Source organism: Sinocyclocheilus anshuiensis, unplaced genomic scaffold (genome assembly GCF_001515605.1).
Source record: "Sinocyclocheilus anshuiensis isolate Anshui unplaced genomic scaffold, SAMN03320099.WGS_v1.1 scaffold962, whole genome shotgun sequence".
In the NCBI taxonomy this organism is placed as follows: Eukaryota; Metazoa; Chordata; class Actinopteri; order Cypriniformes; family Cyprinidae; genus Sinocyclocheilus; species Sinocyclocheilus anshuiensis.
Window position 1 is genome coordinate 897,854 of NW_015537985.1, and position 22,350 is coordinate 920,203.

General features: G+C 42.3%; 1 protein-coding gene across 2 annotated transcripts in view; it reads left to right on the top strand.

The window, feature by feature from the left end:
- The window catches only part of LOC107674240 (zinc finger SWIM domain-containing protein 5-like), a 61,437-nt gene extending 39,917 nt beyond the window's left edge, over positions 1-21,520 (top strand). Inside the window, exons 2-15 of one of the 2 annotated variants that reach the window (XM_016468178.1) lie at positions 8,881-9,237; positions 10,534-10,682; positions 11,074-11,224; positions 12,378-12,554; positions 12,643-12,819; positions 13,283-13,429; positions 13,691-13,828; positions 15,304-15,561; positions 16,157-16,292; positions 17,904-18,061; positions 18,175-18,338; positions 18,662-18,743; positions 19,160-19,821; positions 20,187-21,520. In XM_016468178.1, coding sequence (XP_016323664.1) covers positions 8,881-9,237; positions 10,534-10,682; positions 11,074-11,224; positions 12,378-12,554; positions 12,643-12,819; positions 13,283-13,429; positions 13,691-13,828; positions 15,304-15,561; positions 16,157-16,292; positions 17,904-18,061; positions 18,175-18,338; positions 18,662-18,743; positions 19,160-19,821; positions 20,187-20,387 — 2,957 coding nt within the window. In that variant the 3' untranslated portion in view covers positions 20,388-21,520. Of the gene's footprint in view, positions 1-8,880; positions 9,238-10,533; positions 10,683-11,073; positions 11,225-12,377; positions 12,555-12,642; positions 12,820-13,282; positions 13,430-13,690; positions 13,829-15,303; positions 15,562-16,156; positions 16,293-17,903; positions 18,062-18,174; positions 18,339-18,661; positions 18,744-19,159; positions 19,822-19,847 lie in introns of both variants that reach the window. The other variant, XM_016468171.1, reaches the window with a different exon arrangement.
- Positions 21,521-22,350: the final 830 nt, after the last annotated feature.

Genomic DNA, 22,350 nt, shown 5'->3' on the forward strand with positions numbered 1-22,350 from the left:
CCCTTAATTTACAGAGAAAAGAAGGTCAGGGGAAAATCTGTAGATGTAAAAACCTCCATTCAAGTTATTTGTGAATTTTTATTTTTTTCTACTCGTTACTTTGTACTTTTTGTTAGAAAATGTTTATTTACTATTTATTTAAGTTTAAGGTATATAATATTTTGACTTAATTTCCATGATCTAAATATTCTTAAGAATTAAAAGTTTGTTGTCATTTGAAAGTGTGTTGGCCTTCTTGCATTATTATGCTTTTATATTATGATTATATATTCAGTGGCATAAAATGGTCTTAAAATTACAATAATATTGTTTATCACAATTATTTCTGGGGCAATATATCGCACAACAAAAAGTTGTTATTGTGACAGGCCTACGTAGAGGGGCAATGCGGCGCTGGCGCAATCACTTTAATTTTTTCCTTCTAACAGTGGAAGCAACTACTCCTTTTAATCCTAAATATAATCGGAATTGTAAAAGGTTTGCCTTTATTTGTGTACATTCACAATAAAAACAAATCTTTGTGCTTTTGTAAAATAAGCCTAAAGAAAAATACGATGCCGCTTTCTGCCGTCTGTTTACTTTCGCGGAGCACAAAAATGAACCGAAACTCTGCATACTAGGCTACTTGTTATACAGTTTTTCTTTCATTTTCTTAATTTATTATTTAAGTAAAAATACATTTGCATTATTATGCTGTTATATTATGATTATATATTCAATGGCATAAAATGGTCTTAAAATGACAATAATTTCTGGGGCAATATATCGCACAACAAAAAGTTGTTATCGTGACAGCAGTCCCTCCCTTGCTCAGTGTTTTTGTTTTAATGTGTCAGTATAATTGCACACCTGAACTAAACAATCAGTTTAATGTGATTTTATTCAGTCACTATTGAACTTGATAGGCTATAGCAGCTCTGTCTTGCTCAACTGGCTTCATTAAATGTAAGAATGTGAAGAATCTAATAATATTTGTATTTTAGTAATATTATTTAATTGCTTAAAATTATTTATGTGGTATTTTTTTAGTGCACAAAATGTCTCATCTGAAATGTTTCATTCTAGCTTTTTGCCTAATGTTGGTCATTTGTCCCCAAACTGGAAAAACTATCATCACAATGCACCAGGGGCAACCATTCTGCACTTACAATAGGACATTGTCTCGCTTTGAGAGAACACCATTGCACTCCAGGCCTCTTGGGTGCTAGAGTTTGTGCTGGCAGCAATGTCCCCACTCTTCATTCCTCTATCGCTTATCTGTCCGTTCCTGTCCTCCTCCTCTCCGCTCAGTCTAGGCCACTGATCTCCCAGCAGCGGTGGTCGCACAGGACTCTGCTTCCAAGCTGACGCCTGCTAACCGCTGCTGGCTCTTTGTGGGCAACAATGGCAGGCCAGGCCCCAGCCTGAGGCCTAGACAGACCCGTCGACAACAAAGGGGGCCTGTGAATCGGAGGCCCAGTGGGCAGCCGGTGCAAGAGGAATAAAGCAGGTCAGGGCCAGATTAAGAGTGCTGAGGGGAACATAGCACAGGGCTAACGGGTGCATGCCAGCTCAAAAGGCACTCCTGAGAGAGACGGAGGGAGGGAGGCTGCAGACAATGGGGAATTTAAGGAGGAGGTGGGGGGATAGTTGGAGGAGGAGCGTTTGTAATTAGAGATGCTGCCATTGCTGCCTCAGCTGATTCCTTAGCTGTGCACACCTTCAGGGTCTCATCACCGCAATGCATGCAACACAGTTAAGCTGGAAGGGCTCGTTGGGAATGATTCCTTTGTGTTTGTATTTCCCCTCCCTTGTTTTTTGTCCATGTCCATATGCTTTGCTTGGTTTGTTGAGCATTTTCTGCAGGAAATTGTAAGGAGGGGCTGATTGGATGTGGTGTTTTAGCGCTATTTAATGGAACACTCAAAAGGTATAATAATTTAGTTTTCTCAGCACAGTTAAGGCCTCTTTAATAGCAGTACACTGAAATGAAAATTGTTGGCAGGTTGTTTATTAAAGGTCTTTTCAAATGAGAGACAATCTTCTCATGTATTAGATGAGATGTTGCACTAAATAGCCCCACATGGGAAAACATTCTTTATTAATACGCTAAACCATATATGTACATGACCTCAATCATTTTTGGTGATGCAATATATCGCCAGTTATATTTACTTAAAAAGTAATGTCACCGTGTTTTTTACATTCCACTTGCGCCTGTATCTTTTGCAGCTTCTCGTACATAACATGGTGTAGTCATGAGGTGCCTCAGCACAGTTAAGGCCTCTTTAATAGCAGTACACTGAAATGAAAATTCTTGGCTGAAACCAAAAATTGTGGCAGAAAACTGAAGCCTTAAATAGGCCTGTCGCAATAATCGATATATCGACTTATCGCGCAATATATGTACATGACCTCAATCATTTTTGGTGATTTTCTACTTGTTACTTTGCACTTTTTGTTAGAAAATGTTTATTTACTATTTATTCAGTTTTTTAAAGGTATCTAATATTTTGATACTTAATTTCCATAATCTAAATATTCTTAAAAATTAAATGTTTGTTGTCATTTGGAAGTGTGTAGGCCTTCTTGCATTATTATGCTGTTACATTATGATTATATATTCAGTGGCATAAAATGGTCTTTAAAATGACAATAATATCGCTTATCGCAATTATTTCTGGGGCAATATATCGCACAACAAAAAGTTGTTATCGTGACTGGCCTAGCCTTAAGTGCTAATTATACTCTAACTTTAACTTTAATCTTTGTTTGGTTAAATTCTGTTGGTGTTTGGCAGCCTTACAAATAGCATCTACACTCCAACATTTTTTTAAAAAACATATAATTTTTTTTTTTTTTACTCCAATTGTAACAAATGAGATCTAGCTAGTAAAAGCATTAGCCTATAAATCTTGTTGAGAATATGCCATTTTTTTCATGTAAGTTGGCAGGTTGTTTATTAAAGGTCTTTTCAAATGAGAGACAATCTTCTCATGTATTAGATGAGATGTTGCACTAAATAGCCCCACATGGGAAAACATTCTTTATTAATACGCTAAACCAAGAGAGTGATCGCTTCAGTGTTTAGGGACTTGTACAACTAGGAAACACAAATATGAAATGGTTTTGCAATTTTTTTTTTGTTCTGTTATTAGATGTTACACATTTTGGTCAAATTTTTTTTCAGTTACTGAAATATCAGTGCATCCCTGCTTTATATGAGAGAGAGGGGGAGCGAAGGAAGAATAGTTTAGTTTAGAAGGCAGCAGGAGAGGATGGAAATGCAGGTGAGGTATTGCTGCTAGGACAAGCCCAGAGTACATATTGACATTTTCTTACCTTGTAGATGAAAACACAAAAGAAGTTTTTTTTTCCATCTTTTATCTGATACTGGTTTTACAGCTGCAGGACAAACTGAAGTCATACCTCCTCGAAGGAAACGGTTTAAGATGGAATGCCTTGGGAGAGCAGAAAAGAGTCTTGACGCTGTGAGGCCTGCACGAGTTACGTGCAAAGCCGTTTCCTCAGTCAATCGGTTTTCTTTCCTTTTCAAGTATTGATTGGGGATTTTTTTGTTTTGTTTTTGGTTTTGAATGGATGAGTCATGAAATATAAGCTTCTTAAAGCATTATCTATCAGTGCAGGCTATGCTTCTAGTGTGAGCAGAGCTCAGAAGAACCATTGTGTCCTGCAGACTGCTGCTTGTCAATTGCAGGCCAGCAGATGGTTGGACATGTTTGCATTTTAAACGGAACCGAGTCTGCATTTAGGGAAATGAATGGTAAAAGGCCAAAGTGCTGCAGAAAGTCTTGGAGGGCACATGCTGATGCACAAGGGCTGATGGTGGTTGGCTGTTCACAAACAATCCATCAGTGATCAGGGAATGTGCAGGCCAGTGACCTTTCCTAGCTGTCAGATTGTCTTATACATGCAGACTGCCCACAAAACAATACCAGAACTCTGCTTTCTCTTCATGCACAGTGTCTAGATGAGGCTTGATACTGACTGTAGTTTAATAAGATGGTTTATTTTGCAAGAGACAGGCATTGTTTGATCATCTTTTCAATCCATTTAGCAAAAGAAAACACAACGTTGTGTTTGAGTGTCGCTCTTTTGTGTGTCACGTGTTTGCAAGGAATATTTGCTTTCTTTTATAGCATCTGCACAAAGACAAGAACAGCTCAAGAATTACAATCTTGTGCACTCTGTTGCTCTGTTTTGAACAAGCATGCTATATCCCTATTGAGCAGGCGAATGGATACGCATATTCAGCTAGCTTTTTTAGATGCCATAGAATAAAACCTTGAACAGAAATAACAATGAAAGGATATCCCCCGCCTCTCTTTCCACACCGCACGGTTTCACTTCAAGTGCATCTGCTTTTATCTCAAGCAGGACATCTGGTTGCGCTTACGGCCTGTCCAAAAGTGTGATTCATCTCCTCCTTTTTGCCCCGTTCGCCTTCAAATTCATCCGCCTCTCCAGCTTGTTTTCAGCCTTCGCCAGGTGAATTATCCGAGAATAAAGGCTCTTCAGCCGGGGCTAGTTTGCATCAGATGCTAAATTGTTGGTTTTGAACTACCCGGTGCTGTATGATTAGCCTAGCTTTAATTTCCCCCCTTCAATTCACTTACAATGCACACGGCTCGGTCTAATGGAGACCACATTCTCCTCTCCGGGTCTTATGTGCTATTTCCATGGACGTCAGACCTGCTGCTCGGTGCTAGCCCGCTGAAAGGGACGCTGATTGAGCCCCACGCACCTCTTTCTCGAGGTTCACAATTCGGTGGATCAGAAATCAATTATGTGTGATCGTGACAAATGACTCGGGGGGCCTGCTGTTTGAGGGACATCACAAATGAATCAATCAAGCCTTTATCAGGGCAAATAGAAACCCCTGTGCATGCTCTGAATGTGTGTGCCTGTGCATATGCATGTCTGTTATGTGGAGATATATGGGTGGGGGAGCTAGGATGCTGATGCGGTGTTAACCATATTGCTGCTGGGACAGATGGAAGATGGAGAGAGCGGCAGGGGGGGAGGCTCTAGTGCATGCGGCGTTGGCTCAGTGCCTGCCGTACAGGACCCCGTTTGGCCTCCACGGCTGATTAGAGGTTAATGGTTTAAGAGTGTGTGGGGACTCTGCCGTGATTGGCCAAAAGGCTCTCGAGTGGGCGTGTCCTAGGGGTGGCAGATGGCGTGGATATAGTGAGGCTATAAGTAAATGAATGAAAAAGGAGGACTCCTCTCCTGTTCCCTGATCAGTGGCCATCGCAACGGTGTGAGCTCCCCCTATACGCCTCCCTCCCCAACAGATGGCCATTGGAGCTCAGTGGCTAAAATGACTCCGAACGCTCAGGTTGGATGAGCGGGCATTGCCAGCAGATTAATTATGACTGTTACACATAAACAGAGAATCGTAACGTGGCCGGCTGACCCTGTTGTGTTGTGATGATGCTACGAAGCTTGGTGCCATGATTAGAGTCTGCCCAAGAGGGGTAGTTTCCTGAGAGAAAACAGTCTCCTGTCATATGGACGGTGACACTGAAGCCCACAATCGTTCTCCAGAGATGTGGTACTCGTCTACTTCACCCAAACTCTGTTTGATTGTCTAAATGTGTAAGAACATCCATTTGAAGTTACTTTTGAAGGTTTTTGTTTGTGTCTCATGCATGAGGAATGGATGCACATCTGTTTTTAGCACTTTTTCTGCAGTTGGAGTTTGGTTTGATGTTCTAGTTTCTTCTACTTTGTCACTCACCTAGTTTCCTTTGCTGCCAGTTTAAAGTTGACATTACTAAGAGTTTGGCTTCTATTTTAATGCTATTCTTTTATTGCGGTTTAAAATAAACTTTGGTGGTGATATGGCATAAAAAACTCTTAATTCTTAATAAGTAATTATTAAATAATTATTATCGTTTCAAATTCTATAAGAATAATAAAATCCACACCATAACTATAACAATAACATCACAGAGGAATGTTGACAGCCAAGCAGAATCCACCTGGCATTAAAGATCTAGAGCATTTAAAGCAACAGACGACATAACTGCAGCACACACTTATAATAAACAGATTGTTACTGTGCATTGGTATGGACACAAATATAGTTATTGTTATAGTTAGCGTTCTTGGTGTGAACGGACCTTAACACTTGTGTACAGTTTAGCAGGCCTCTGAAAAATGACGAAATCATGTGTTGTGCCTGGTGCGGACACAACAGACACGCTCGAGAGTTTCTTTGTGTGGTCACTAGAGCAGTTTCATTATGAGAGAGAGAATAAAAAGACAAGGAGGGCTCTTCATGTCCATCAGTAGCAGATGCATGCTCTCTCCAATGCAACCCCTGTCACATGAGCCTATGGGCTCATCTGCTCTTTCATAACCCCACCGACGGATCACGTCATAGATGCCCATCATGACCGATCCTAATACACGTCGCACAGAAATCCACCATCACTGATCAGCATATTTTGTAATAGCTGTGCTTACTAAGGCTATTGGTGGTGTTATTATTATTATTGGTACTATTACAATATTTAAACAAACCCCTAAACGTCAGCATTAAATTTCAGTATAAAGTGTAATTATTTGTACTGTAGACATGAATGATATCTGTTTTTTTTTGTTTTTTTTACTTGGACCAGTAATACCCTAGCAAAAATTATTTATATTACTATATATAATTATATATACAGTATATTGATATAAAATTGCTTTTTTTATTACTAATTGATGTGATGTAAAAGGAGGGAATCCCAAAATGTTTTGGATTGTGGAAACATTTAATTTGCACTTCAACACTTATTCTCTCTTACTCTTTATTATGAACATAAAAGCCCCAAGTCATCCCTCTGAAAAAGCAGATTCTGTATCTAATAAGGGTTGATACATAGGAGGAGTGGACTTGGACAGTGCAGAACAGCAGAATGACTCCTCTTAAAAGCAGCTGGGAAATGTACTTATTTCAGCCACCATTACCTTTAACCATTATCATTGTAGGGAGGCTTGCTCGGCTCCATTTGATACTGGGTGGGATGTGTCCTTCATGTGACTAATGCGACTCGGCGGTTTGAAAGATCAAGCAAAACTGATGGTGATAGCCAGTTCAAATTCAGGCCTGTTTAGTCTCAGTTGTAGTTTTTGCAGTCTGAGATAATGCATGATCTGATAATGCAAAGTTTCACATGAAGGCACCCTCATTATCTGGGGTATTTTTGAAATGTAAAACAATTCAGTCTTTGCATACGTTGTGGTAGGCAAGATGAGCCGTTGTTTGCCTTGCAAACATGTATTGGGCTTGACACATGTTTTCATAAAACCCTTCCATACATCATGTTTTGCAAACAGGATCAGCCTTATAGCACATTCGCAGTCGATGCCTCAGAGCTGCGCCAGCTCCGTTAAGTTGCGACACCATCAGTTGTGGCACAGTGAAAACGCACACTTTGATCATTCTTGCTGTAGTCCTTAAAAGAAAAATGAACCTTATAAATGCACTTCCTTCTTATACACATCCTGTGGACATTTGTCTCTCTAACCAAATTCACTTTGAACTCCGCATTGTGCCAAAAGTAATTTGCAACACATAGGGGCACTCCCTCTCCTTTTCTGTCTTTTATCAAAATGAAAACAGACATCGCCATAAACTCCCCTTAATCAGATGGCTCTGTTGTGTTGGCTGTGCCTGAAAGGGTTTGGCAGTAAATTGGACGTCGGATTTCTTTTCTCCAAAATCTCGGGGCTGAGGAGGGGGCCGACTTCTCAGAAGAACTCGTCTGGAAAAGCCTTTTGTGGGATTTGGCAAGGGAACAGCCGGCTTTGCTCATGCTTATTAGGCACCCCTGTCGCACCAGCCGAACCTTAGAATTAATTGTGATGTGTGCGGTTGTCTGATTCCCTGCACATGTGTGTATATATGTGGGCGCATGTAAAGACACCTAGCTCTGGTGTAGTTTGTTCTGGTCACGGAGGCTTTATTTGTCAGCTGGACACATTTCTGGGCATATGGGGTGGTAACGAATGAGACTTGCCCTGCCTGTTCCTGTCGACAGCCTGTTCCTTGAATCATTTCAGCTGTTGACTCTGCAAGGATATATGGGATCCTGATTCTGTTACTTGTAAGCTTATATAGTGATTTGAGATTCAAATGATCTCTGAGCCCATGTAGTTTCCTGTGCATTGTGATGAACAGCTCTATTGCAATGGTTTAGAGTGATACAGTAATTCTAGTCCCCCAACCCCCTTCCTTTGGCTTCCATCATTAATAATTTAAGAGTCAAAGTGAAGAATGAGCCCTCCTATTGGCCACAGAGACATGCGTACAGTCTTTCTTCCTTCATGATTTTGGTTCTTTGGTTCTCTAGGATGTTGCAGAAACTGGAACCAAAGCAACATCTTTTCATGTTTGATATTAAAGGGGTCATATGATGTTGCTAAAAAGAACATTATTTTGTGCAGATGAATCTAATGTCTCCAAAAAAGGCTTTAGACCAGTATCTTCAGATATTTTGGGGATTTTGAGTAAAGTGATGGATTTTTTAAATGACATTTTAAGGGCCTTTCACAGCCAATTTCCTATAGGGCACTACTGTAGCATGATCTACTAGGATTTGGAGATAGCACTTTGCAATTGGATAGCATCTCACATATCTTGTGGTTTGGTAACCACTAGCTACCAAACTAGTCTCTTGTACAATCAAACAATCAGATGTGGATTTGGTAGCAGCCTAATTTGCCTTTAGCCATTCCTGGTAACCAATCTTGATCCATTTACGTTCACGCAGTTGAGAATGAGAATTGTTTACGACCAATGAAAGACATTTAATCATTGCTGCTCAAATTACATCAAATGTCATTGTTAACTTAAACTTTTTCTCTCTGCCTCTTCCTGTGCAGGTTTTCACCTCAGTGGCACAGTCACAGAGCCGGCAATGCAATCCGAGCCAGAGACGACGCATAAGGTGGCCATCAGCTTCGATCGCTGTAAGATCACGTCAGTAACATGCGGCTGTGGCAACCGAGACATCTTCTATTGCGCACACGTGGTGGCGCTGTCCTTATACCGCATCCGCAAACCCGAGCAAGTCAAACTGCGGCTGCCCATCTCAGAGACACTCTTCCAGATGAACAGAGACCAGCTGCAAAAGCTGGTGCAGTACCTTATCACAGCCCACCACACAGAAGTGCTGCCCACCGCCCAAAAACTGGCAGATGAAATCCTGTCCTCCAACTCTGAGATCAACCAAGTACATGGTGAGCAGCATAAATAAAGTCACATGACCAAAATGCCTTTTCAACAGTCAAATGTTCCATAGAGTTTAGAAAAAAAGCTTTATTCAACACATTGTGCAAAAATAAATTCCACCTCTTCCTGATCGTTTATCCAAGGAGCCTCCAAAACCAAAGTCCATCCTCTTGCCCTCTGACCTTGTTTTAAATAGGAATGAAGGGGTCAGGCAGAAGCCCCTTATCAATGTTTAATCAGTGGCTACACTTTGAATCCGGAATGTGCAGAATGTGTTAACCTGCCAAGATGTTGGTTCAAAAGTGCAAAAGGACACCTACGTCCTGCTTATACAAAGACACTCAGCACCTTCTGTTTATAGCAGTTTGTGTCTCACTAGCCCATTGCAGCCATTATAAAGCCATTAAGTACACTAATAATTTACTATTATTCTGAACAGGGTTACAGTCTACCGCAATCTAAAGCATTACAAGTATTTCAAAGCACTTTACAATCCAGCACAGCTGGCTCCTTAGATATCCTGTACGTTGTAGATACGCTCATAGTATATAACACCAATGCTTATGTCACGCTGATGTTAATCTACTGTATGGAAGTTATTGTTGCTCCCCTAAGTCCACCCAAGCCTTTTAAGAGCTAATCTCTAACTCAAGATGGATCTTCTTATCATATAACACATGCCAAGGGCAGGGAAACATGCAAGCGATGCAGAATCAACCGTTCCGCATCCATATATAGTGTTTATATGTGTTTAATACCCACAGGGGCACCCAAAGGGGGCCAATAGGCAGATCAACTCCCTGTGCAGTCTGTATATGAAGCAGCTTCATGGTGACTTTAAGTGGAATTCAATAGGGCTGAATGTGCTGATGTATTTTGTTCTGGAATGGGGGGTTGTAAACCTAAAGTGCATCGACATATTGGTAAGACCTTCCTCAGATAAAGTGATTGCTTCTAATGCATTTTGCTTGTCTTCCCTTTTTTTCTTTTGCAAATCACAGTGGCAATGGGCAGCAATCTTTTAAGAATCGAGCCTTGATAGCTATGATTTGACTCACCTCAGTGGTATTATAGGTTTGTAATGGTAAAAAAAATATATGGGTATTTTGCCAAAAGGAAGTGATTTTATTGATTTTGGCTGTGGTATAGAGTAAGCAGGCTTAGGAAATGCCGTTTTCAAGGTGTTAATGTGTACAAGCAGATTTTTCTGTCTATTGTTGAATTACATTTTTTTTTTTTACCGAAAAATGATACATGTTATTGCTGAAAGCATCCAAAGTTAACCGGGTGTATTTCTCTCCCAGGGGCCCCGGATCCCACAGCAGGGGCCAGTATTGATGATGAGAACTGCTGGCACCTGGATGAGGAGCAAGTGAGGGAACAGGTCAAGCAGTTCCTCTCTCAGGGAGGATACTATGGCTCAGGCAAGCAGCTCAACTCCATGTTTGCCAAGGTGAGATGCTCGCTCAGTGCGAAATGTGCTATTATGGTGAATTATGGGCCCATGAAATCCTAGGAGGCCCATTTAAATCTGTATTATTCAAGCTGCCTCTTATTTTCAGTAGCCAGCGCAGTTCATTGCTTTATCTGTCTGTCATCTGAAAATTTGAAGAACTGCACTACAGCCTTTGACATTGATGCTGAATATAGTGCTCAAACATACACATGCATTCTGATCTCACAGTCTTTTCAGCTAAAACACTTGTGCCGTTTTCACTCTATAAGATGCTTTATATACTAATTACTTGCTTTGTTCTTCAAAATATGATGCTGATTTTTGTTAGATACAGATTTGTGGTAGTCCTATACATGATGTATGAGGTTAAACCAGGATTTTTGTGCAGGTGAGGGAAATGCTGAGGATGCGCGACTCAAACGGGGCTCGGATGCTCACGCTCATCACGGAGCAGTTCATGGCTGACCCGCGCCTATCTCTATGGCGACAACAGGGCACAGGCATGACAGACAAATGCCGACAACTCTGGGATGAGCTGGGTGAGTTTTTTCTTCTCAACCTGTAGGGCACGTTTTTCAGTCATTATCCTCGTTTGTCCTGGAACATCATTCTTATCAACCAATCAGAGATTTTAGGGGTTAGTTAGAAGGTTTGGCCTATGGCTGTTTAATAGGATGTGGTTCCTTTATCAACAACACATGTTGATCCAGGAACGTGTCCTACTAGGCCAAATCACATTTTGAGCAGCATAGAACAATTAGCCCAATTTCATATTTGAACACTGACATACATCCTCATCTCTCTTCTGTACTTCTACAGAATTGAACCTTAATCATTAGTACTTACTCTTCTGCTCCTTGGTTCAATATCCTTAGCCTTAAGCACATTCGTGCATGTGCACCGTCTGACCTGCAGCAGTTCAGTCAGGGCAAGTGGATCAGAGCACGACTGACTTAGTCTGCGGCACATGCAGAGGACCGGCCAGCCGCCACTATCGGGATGGCATGAAAGGGCCAGGATCAATGAGTTTTAAAGCTGCCTCATATTGATCGGGCCATTTAAAGAGGTTGATGAGAGCACATCCTGAAGAGGCTCATTTGAGAGCTGCGTCTCTGGCATCCTCTTCCTTCGAAACGGTTGTAGCTGTAAACAAGGCGCACCTGTCGGGTTGACCACGCATTCTGATTTTGCAAGAGCAGGCGCATCACTGTGACCGGAGCGTCTAATAAATGTGCAAGACAGTTCAGTGTTTTAGTTGACAGCCACTCTGATCGGCCGAAGCTCAGCAATTTGGCCAATCAGGGCTGCATGTACATGACAGCAATGGAAAAAGACGCAGGCCAGCCATCTGTTACCTAGATACAAAAAGGCATCGCCAGTTACACGAGCCCACCAGACAACCTTACACCTGCCAAATTTCATATGCTCCCCAGTGCCAGTGTTTGACATTGATGCGCTAGAGCCGGATCTATTAAATGCGCTGATTTTCCACTTCACATTTTGGAACAAATCAAAAGCTGCGTTCAAGACTAAACCAGTTAAAAGTGTTTAAAAATGGGAAAAGTGGCATCCTAAGATTCAATATCTCCTTTCTTTTCCCTTTTATGCTCATTTTACCTTTTTAGTTTCTCCCTCGCTCATTTATAAGCCACACTTCAGTTATAAAGACGTCTGTGCACTGTGGGTTTGCAGGTGCGTTGTGGGTGTGTATCGTGCTGAACCCGCACTGTAAAAGTGAAGAGAAGAGCGGCTGGCTGAGACAGCTGAAGAAATGGGGAGACATGGACATCTGCCCTCTAGAGGATGGCAATTACGGCAGCGAGCTGCCCAACATCACCAACGCTCTGCCACAGAGCAACCTGGCTCAGGGTAAGCCTCCGTTCAGTTGATCTAAACCTGAGATTATCCACTTATCCCTATGTCTGTTGCTTATATAACTATGCTTTACTCTGCATAGACTCACTGGCCCGGCCTAGAAGAACGGTGTTCACGAGAGCAATGGAGGCCTGTGACCTGCATTGGCAGGATAGTCACTTGCAGAGAATCATCAGTAGTGACTTCTACATGTCCCCGGCTTACCAGAGAGAGGGAGAGAGCCTGCTCTTCAACCCCCAGGGCCTGCCACTGTGGCTGGGTGCATATTTTATATACTTCTCAGCCATTTCAAGCTATGTTTTTCCTTGTTGATTCTGTTCAGAGCAGCCAGTCAATACGGAAATCTCTACAGAGTTTTTCCTACATCATACTCTTGAACAATAAAAAGGCACGTTCACACCACTATAAAGTTTTAATAATCACTCTAATTCTATGAGAATAGGGAAGCCCACACCACAGCTATAACAATAATGATACAGAGATATGATATCGTTGCAATCACTTTTTCAGCTGAAGAACAATCTTTGTTCTTGGTGTTAAAGAACCTTAAGTCTGAGAGGAATTTGTCGCTCTCCGTGAGACCCTTCTTGCTGTGTGACGTAATCTGTCTGATTTCACTTCTGCATGATCCCGCAGCTTCCATTACAGTTTTGTCTGAAATTGAAACCGTCCCATCTGAAAGGAGCCCCATCTTATTTATACTGTCATGTGACTTGTTCCAGATCACGTGCCTACAGCATGCGCCAGGGTGGATGCTCTGCGTTCCCATGGTTACCCCAGAGAAGCCTTGCGACTGGCTGTTGCCATAATCAACACCCTCCGGCTCCAACAGCAACGGCAATTAGACATATACAAGCATCAGAAGAAAGGTAACACACATTGATCTGCTTTGCATAACATACGGCCTTACTCCAAGTGCTCATGACTGTACACATGAATTTATTGTTGTTAATCAGAAGCTAAAACTTTCCGAGAGTGACCATTTCAACGTATATATGTAGAAATTAAAATAAAATTGCAGGACTTTACATTTTTCTCAGAGAAATTTTATGAACAGGTTTCATAGTAATTTAAGTATTGACATGTTGATTCATATGTTCCTAATACAAGTAAACATCTTCTGTCCTCAGAACTGCTGCAGAGGGGAATGACCAACACCACCAATCTGGAGGGCTGGGTGGGCCACCCCCTCGACCCCATTGGCTGCCTTTTCGCCACTCTCACGGAGACGTGTCGAGTGGAGGATGACAATACCATGGATACTGGAGGTACACTATTATAGGCTGTCATTGGGCTTCTGTCCTTTTACGACTCTCTGAGACACCTTGAGCATTATTCGGTTCCTCACTCAGCAACTGGCCTGTGTCTTTGAGAGCTTCATTCAGTCTGCTGGAGCCCCATCTCCTCGCTCTTTACAATTGCCCTCCTTTTCTGAGCAGTGTTAAGGGGTGCTATTGTATCAGAAAGGTCATTCTGCCCACTCAGTGGTATAAAACGTATAAAATCAATCAGCATTTGCATTCCATACATCCCTCCCAGCTCAGGCCAATGGAAAGTGTCGGCCATTGTATTCCTGTAGTGAGGAACCCACAGAGAGGCATTGTGTGCCTGAATAATACTGGCAAATGGTACTGTGACTTGGAAGAGTTTGTGCATATCTGTGCGCTTGTCCCGTCGTAGCGCTCCCCGTTTGGCCACGGTCGTGTTGGGTTGTGTGTGCGCCTGTTGTGCATTACACTGTATGTTTGTATGTGTGCTAGAGAGCATAGCTCTTTGTTTGACTCTGTTGCACAGTTGGAAACATCTGGCATGTGCTGGGATGGGGGCGGACTCTTGGTTTTATCCAATCAGAATGTCCGAAGGTCAGGATCTTAACTTAGCAGAACCAGCAACAGCAGCTGTAGCGGCGGCAGCAGCAGTGTGGAAAGCCAAAACAATGCTCTCTCTAACCCCTCTGCTTTACTTCTTAGGCGGTTTACTGTAAACCAAATCACTGGATAGAACAGCATAACTTGGTTAAATTGTTTTGTGTGGGTTTTTTATGATGATTGTGAGATACCAGTAGAGATGTTGTTTTCCAGTGTAGCAAGATGGGGGTGAACCCATTGATCCCTGTCTGTTGCCCACTGTACAAACAGGATTGGCCAACAGGATAAATTTGCCAGGGGGATTTAAGTGAGCTGGTGATGAGGGTCTAAATTCTTACTAAACAGATGGTGTTTTTCCTCAGTTTTCATGCAGATATCCTTAGACATTGATACAAATGACTTGGTGCCTGTGGTGTTTTTAAATGTTATACCTACGTTTGGGGTCAAGTAAGAGATTTTTTTGTTTTTTTGAAAGAAATACTTTTATTCAGCAAGGATGCATTAAAATGCTTAAAAAATGTAACAGCAAAGATTTTTAAATTGTAACCAAACTTTGAAATAAATGATGTTCCTTAATGAATAAATGAATCCTTAAAAAAAGTATCAAAAATATTAAGCAGCTCATTTTTCATCGCTGATAAGAAATGTTACTTGACCACAAAATCAGCATATTAGAATGATTTCTGAAGAATCATGTGACACTGAAAACTGAAAATTCAGCTTTGCCATCTCAGGAATAAATGACTTGCTTGCCTTATTTTTAGCATTGCTTTTTTGTATTTGCTAAAATTTCTTTATTGCTTTTTCTTTAAAAAAAAAAAAATTGCAACAAGCTGTAAATAGACATTGACAAACACCACTTTGTGTCCTAATAGATTCCGGTGAGCCCAAGCCTCCAGTGTACCAGCATGTACCAGTGTGGGGATGTCCAGATGGAGGAGAGTCGTACCTGGCACTGGCACTAGAGGTGGCGCTGATGGGTATGGGGCAGCAGCGGCTAATGCCCGAGGGCCTGTACGCACAGGACAAGGTGTGCCGGAACGAGGAGCAAATTGTGGCCAAGCTGCAAGAGATGGAGCTGGATGACATATTAGTGCAGACACTCCGCAAACAAGCCATCCTCCTTTTAGAAGGTACAAACTCTTTGTTCTCAATTTCACGTCTTCTTTTTAACCTTTTGCTCTTGTCATCACCCCATAGGCACTATCCTCCCTGTGTGGAGCTGTTTCCTCTCCTTACTGTTCTCTTGCTTTTCCCACAACCTTTTTCCCCCTTGTGGATCTCTGTCTACTTTTATCTTTTCCTCCTCCCCATCTCTAGCCTGGATATATATATTTGTGTGTGTGTGAGAGAGGGAGTGCTATGCCTGTAAAAAGATCTGCAGTCTGGCCTCTGCAGTGTCCCCAACTCCCTTCCCCAAAACAGGCCACCCTGCATCTGAGCCTCCCACTGACACGCGGTGTAACCTTAGAGCAGACATCTGCGCTGCTACTAGGGAGGACAGACTCTGTCAAAGCCCATGAGGCCTTGCCGCCTGTTTGCCTTCTCATCGTCCTCCCCAACCACCCCAGCGATACGCTCCACTCAGATTTCTCTCTCTCACTTGCTGTGCGTGCCCTCACTGACTCACCAGCCTCCTGTCCATCAAGCCTGACTCAACCCTGCAATCTGATATGATGGACAGCTCAGTTCTGATGTGCTCTTCTCTGTCTCGCTCCGTATGTCCAGGTGGTCCCTTCAGTGGTCTTGGGGAGGTCATCCACAGAGAGAGTGTTCCCATGCACACGTTTGCCAAGTACCTCTTCACCGCTCTCCTGCCACACGACACAGACCTGGCGTACAAACTGGGCCTTCGTGCAATGAGGTGAGACTCTCTTTCTCTCCATCCAAAGTCCATGTGTATTAGCTTTGAGGTCTATATATGCTAAAATCCTAAATGTTTACAAAACTCACTTTTAGCAAATTTTTCATAAAATGCAGTGTTTCGTATGTAGGAAAACCAAAACTATTGTTGACTCATCCTGCACTGTACTGATGTCCAATCAAATGCTCTTTAGGATGAGAATGTCCCTTCCCCTAAAACACCTGCTACTTACTAGGAAGTAACAAATGTAATTTCTGGCTGTGACCTAAATAAATTCTGTAGTTTAGAATTTTTTTCCTTTAAAAAAATGGATGGGCGCTTTGTAACGCTTTGTAATTATATGATTTTAAAGTATCTTATGCTCACCAAGGCTGTATTTGTTTGATCAAAAATATAGTTCAACTTTTCTATTTTAATATGTTTTAAAATGTCATTTATTCCTGTGACGTTAAAGCTGAATTACTCCATTACTCCAGTCTTCAGTGTCACATGATCCTTCAGATTCTAATCTAATAATAATGCTGATCATTCTAATAATACTGCTGATTTGCTGCTCTTATTATCATCATTGTTGAAAAATATCAGGCATGAGCAATTTAGTGCACCCTTGCTGAATAAAAGTTAATTTCTTAACTTAAAAAAAAACAAAAAAAAAAAAACTTGCTGACCTAAACAGTACTACTTTGAACATCAAAACTGGAACGAAAACTTGGATTTATAAATAACACCATCATGCAGCAACTTCCAAAAGAGTGTTGGATATTCTTTTCTTTGTCATGTTTTTCATGTTCATTTAAAATGTGTGCATTGTTTTCACCATTAGTTATTGATCACATTTTTTCACATTACACTGAATCTCCACGTGATGTGTTACCCTCACTGACTCCAGCCTTATAAAGCCTCCATGGGACCTTATTACTGTATGTCTGCACTATAAAAGTTAATTTCTTAACTTAAAAAAATAAAAAATTTAAAAAAAACTTACTGACCTAAACAGTACTACTTTGAACATCAAAACTGGAACGAAAACTTGGATTTATAAATAACACCATCATGCAGCAACTTCCAAAAGAGTGTTGGATATTCTTTTCTTTGTCATGTTTTTCATGTTCATTTAAAATGTGTGCATTGTTTTCACCATTAGTTATTGATCACATTTTTTCACATTACACTGAATCTCCACATGATGTGTTACCCTCACTGACTCCAGCCTTATAACGCCTCCATGGGACCTTATTACTGTATGTCTGCACTGAGGCATCATTATCCGAGTCTAGCTCATCACAGTCCTCACTAATACACAATCAATAGGACTGCTCCCTCTGCGCAGCTTCTGTGAGTCTGAGCTAGTGTGGTCTAATATGTTCACTCAGGCAGGAGTAGCAGAGCGCATTCCTAATCACATGCCATCAGACAGAGCTAGCAGAAAGCAGAGTAAGTGTGTGGAAGTAGCACGCAGTATTCTGCTAATCATGTCTGAGGAAGCTGAGTAAAAGGCTGTAGAAAACAGAAGCAACAGAATATGAATGAAAAAAGATTTAAGCTTATATATATTTGTCTTGTTAAAGAGTCTTATGTGTGACTAATCCAGAATAATCATGTTCGCTGCAGGCTTCCAGTACTGGAGTCCACGGCTCCCTCAGGTGACGTAGGACACCCTCACCATGGCATCTCCATAGTGCCCAGCAGATATCCACGCTGGTTCACACTGGGCCACCTGGAGTCCCAGCAGTGTGAACTGGCCTCCACCATGCTTACTGCTGCTAAGGGTGAGTGCTACACACCTGATAGCTCACGACAAGTCACATGTGAGGTTCACTTTAAACAAACTTTTATGTACTGTGCCAGTGTTTAGCTAAGAGAAATCTGTGTTGTGTCTTAGGTGACATGTTGAGATTGCGGACTGTTTTGGAGGCTATTCAGAAGCACATCCACTCCTCTTCCCTCATCTTCAAACTGGCCCAGGATGCCTTTAAGATCGCTACTCCTGCAGATAACCCTCCTGACATCACACTGCTCAATGTAGCGCTGGAGCTCGGCCTTCAGGTAAATCTAAATTGATCTTTATGTGGTGTGTGGTTTATTTTTTTTATTTATCAATGAGTGTGTTCACATGCGTGATCTTACACCAACTCTGCATGTTGTGATCATGTAAAGTCACCCTAAATTTTTCTTTTATTGGACATTCAATGACTCAAGTAATATTGTGAAATATCATTACAATTTGAACCTTTTGAACCTTCTATTGTCTGGTTTTATATGATGGTCAGTGTTTTTGTGTACATGTAAATTCACTCGCTATGTGTATTTGTTCCAGTACACTATTTTGCATTTTTGTGTGTCTAATGCAATATAACATTTCTCTGCAGGTGATGAGGATGACTCTGTCCACACTCAACTGGAGGCGGCGGGAGATGGTTCGCTGGCTTGTCACATGTGCTACTGAAGTCGGTCTGTGTCAGACTGTTTTGTTTTTGTTTTTGTTTTCCTACCAGGTTTAAATGAACACTCATTTCATTCTAGACAGTGGCATGCACTTTAATAGTTTTGTCTTTTTAAAATGTCTGGTAAACCCTGCAGTTTGACTGAAATCCATTTTGTCAAACTTAAACTAACTGATCTAGATAAAGCGACTGTAGCTCAGCTTTGTCCAGCATGTATGCACATTATTCAGACTACAATCGACCTCTGCGCATGCTCCACCAGACTTAGGTAATGCCCAATGTGTATTTAATCCGTCAAATATTCAATTGTTTCCCTGAAGTTGGAGATAAGTTGAATGGCTTGGGTAGTTTATTATGTGGTTACTAAATGCATGTAGAAGTACAGCAAAACTTGTTCTGATTGATTCTTTTGTCTCATTGCAGGTCTGAGAGCTTTGGTTAGCATATTGCAGAGCTGGTACACTCTCTTCACCCCCACCGAAGCGACCAGCATAGTGGCAGCCACAGTGATGTCCCACAACACCATCCTGCGCCTGAGCCTCGACTACCCACAGCGGGAGGAGCTGGCCAGCTGCGCGCGCACCCTGGCCCTGCAGTGCGCCATGAAGGACCCTCAAAATTGCGCCTTGTCCGCCCTTACCCTCTGCGAGAAGGACCACATCGCCTTCGAGACCGCTTACCAGATAGTCATCGATGCCGCCTCCACGGGCATGACCTACTCTCAGCTCTTCACCATCGCCCGCTACATGGAGCACCGCGGCTACCCCCTTCGAGCTTTCAAACTGGCGTCTCTCGCCATGACCCACTTGAACCTGGCCTACAACCAAGACACGCATCCGGCCATCAATGATGTGCTGTGGGCTTGTGCTCTCAGCCACTCGCTGGGCAAGAACGAGCTGGCCGCCATCATCCCTCTGGTGGTCAAGAGTGTTCACTGCGCCACGGTGCTCTCGGACATTTTGCGGCGCTGCACAATGACGGCCCCCGGCCTGGCCGGCATCCCTGGCAGACGTAACTCAGGCAAGCTTATGAGCACTGACAAAGCCCCATTGAGACAGCTACTGGATGCCACCATCAGCGCCTACATCAACACCACCCACTCCCGCGCTACATGGAGCACCGCGGCTACCCCCTTCGAGCTTTCAAACTGGCGTCTCTCGCCATGACCCACTTGAACCTGGCCTACAACCAAGACACGCATCCGGCCATCAATGATGTGCTGTGGGCTTGTGCTCTCAGCCACTCGCTGGGCAAGAACGAGCTGGCCGCCATCATCCCTCTGGTGGTCAAGAGTGTTCACTGCGCCACGGTGCTCTCGGACATTTTGCGGCGCTGCACCATGACGGCCCCCGGCCTGGCCGGCATCCCTGGCAGACGTAACTCGGGCAAGCTTATGAGCACTGACAAAGCCCCATTGAGACAGCTACTGGATGCCACCATCAGCGCCTACATCAACACCACCCACTCCCGCCTCACGCACATCAGCCCGCGCCACTACGGAGAGTTCATCGAGTTCCTCAGTAAGGCACGTGAGACCTTTCTTTTGGCCCAAGATGGCCACATTCAGTTCGCCCAGTTTATAGACAACCTCAAACAGATCTATAAGGGCAAGAAGAAACTCATGATGTTGGTACGGGAACGTTTTGGTTGAACCTCGCTTGATTGCAGGGGCACTTGTTCTTCTTTCATTCTTCATTTATTTAAGGCATTATTTTATTCTTCCTTTTTTTTTTTTTGGTCGTCTTTGGTGAATGTTTAAGTTTTATTCATTTGTTTTGATCTGTTTTGTCTTGTTTTGTTTTTTTATTGTGAACAATTCCTGTTCACCAAGTTATTCTTACCAGGTCGAACCTGTGGAGGGGAGAACAACAACTGTAATTATGACCATTTATGTTTTTGTTTTGGCTCGTTCTTGATTTTGTTTGATCAAGATATTGTGATAAAAATGTAAAAGTGGCACATAAAGAGACACCAAATGATTATGTGGTAAATTTTGAGCGTGGGGGAGGCGTTTGGTTGGTTTCGAACACTCGAATCAAAAAGGTCATTTCTGAAACACTCGCAACGCAGTGTTATTGTCATACCTCGATCATATTTTACGGATCAGCTTTAACTCTCTCTCTGGAAAAGGCCTGATTTTAAGAGTGAGACGGGCACATCACCTCAAATGCTCTGCCGAATGTTCTAACCACGACTCAAGCAAGCCACAAGACATGAGCCCTCCCCTCTCTCCTGGATTTGTTACTATCGGCTCATCTTAACCTCTGTTCGAAAATTTCAGTGCGAGGAAGATGATAGCCTGTGTGCTCAATCCTTCCGTGCTGTTTCCTGGTCTTGCTGAATATGAACAAAACAGAGATATTTACCCATCAATATCAGCCATATATGTTTCTCTGTTACCTCTCAGTGAAAAACAAAAACAGAAACAAAAAGACTTGTGTGAGATTGAGTAGCAGTAATAATATATATATATATATGTACTAGCACTTCATTAAATTCCAACCCCTACACGACGCATTCGGATCAGCAATTACTTTCGGTGTACAAATTAGGTGAATTGTATAGATGCATTTGACAAAAACAGCTACATTGGCAGAACAAGGAATTAGCTGGCTTTAAACTGTATCGTAATATCTTCCACATTCCATGACCTCTGCCCTCCACAAGTGCCCCAGTGGATCCGAACACTTAGAATGCACTCCGCGGCTTCCATCTGAAGGAAAACGAGAAGAGAGATGCTCAACTCCGTTCTCAGGGAATCACTTAAAGGAACAAAACAGAAAAAAAGTAGCATAAGCATTTAAAATATTGTAAATATGAAAGTGTCAATTCAAAAAATTGTAAAGTTATAATTATTTATGATAACTGTATGTTTTTCTTTTCGGATACTTGAATTTGTCGGGCTGGGAATGTGACGACTGTAAGAGGAAAGACTTCAGAAACATTTCTCAGGTGCTCCTGTGTACATTTCCGATTTGCTGTTTTATTTGTATCCTCTTTTATTTGATTTTTTTGTAATACATTTTTGCAAGAGGAAGCATGTAAAGAAGAAGGCAGGAGAGGACAAATGTTTATGAACAGACTATGCAGAACCACTTCACGATTTGCCCTCTTCACCCCTGATCTTCCTCCGTCTTTTCTCCTTGTTTGGCTCGGGGGTTGGGGCGCTCTCCCAAAATTCAACCGTTTGTATCTTGTAAGTAAAGTAATCTGCACGAGCTTCGAGTTTGGATGGACTTTGCCTTTGATCTACATACAACTCTTTACTTTGAAGCCTTATAGTCTTCTCTGAAAACGCTGCATGTGTTTCAGGACATTGTGTTGCCAATGTCAGTGGAGTACAGCACAGAGAAAATGGACCTACACCTTCGACTGGCCCGAACAAGGAAGAAGGACATCTGCTGTTCGATTCTCCTTCGCTTTGACACGGTCCACATACTTTAGGGTCGTGATTATCTTGTATTGGGGCTTTTTGAGGGCAATAAGGTCTGTTTTGAGGTTGCGACTTACCATTGCCTAATCGAGACTTTGATAGATGCTTCATTAATGGCTAAATCTTGAGGAGATTTCTCTATGTTGTTGGTTAAGGTTGGTCACTTTCATTTAAATGGTTT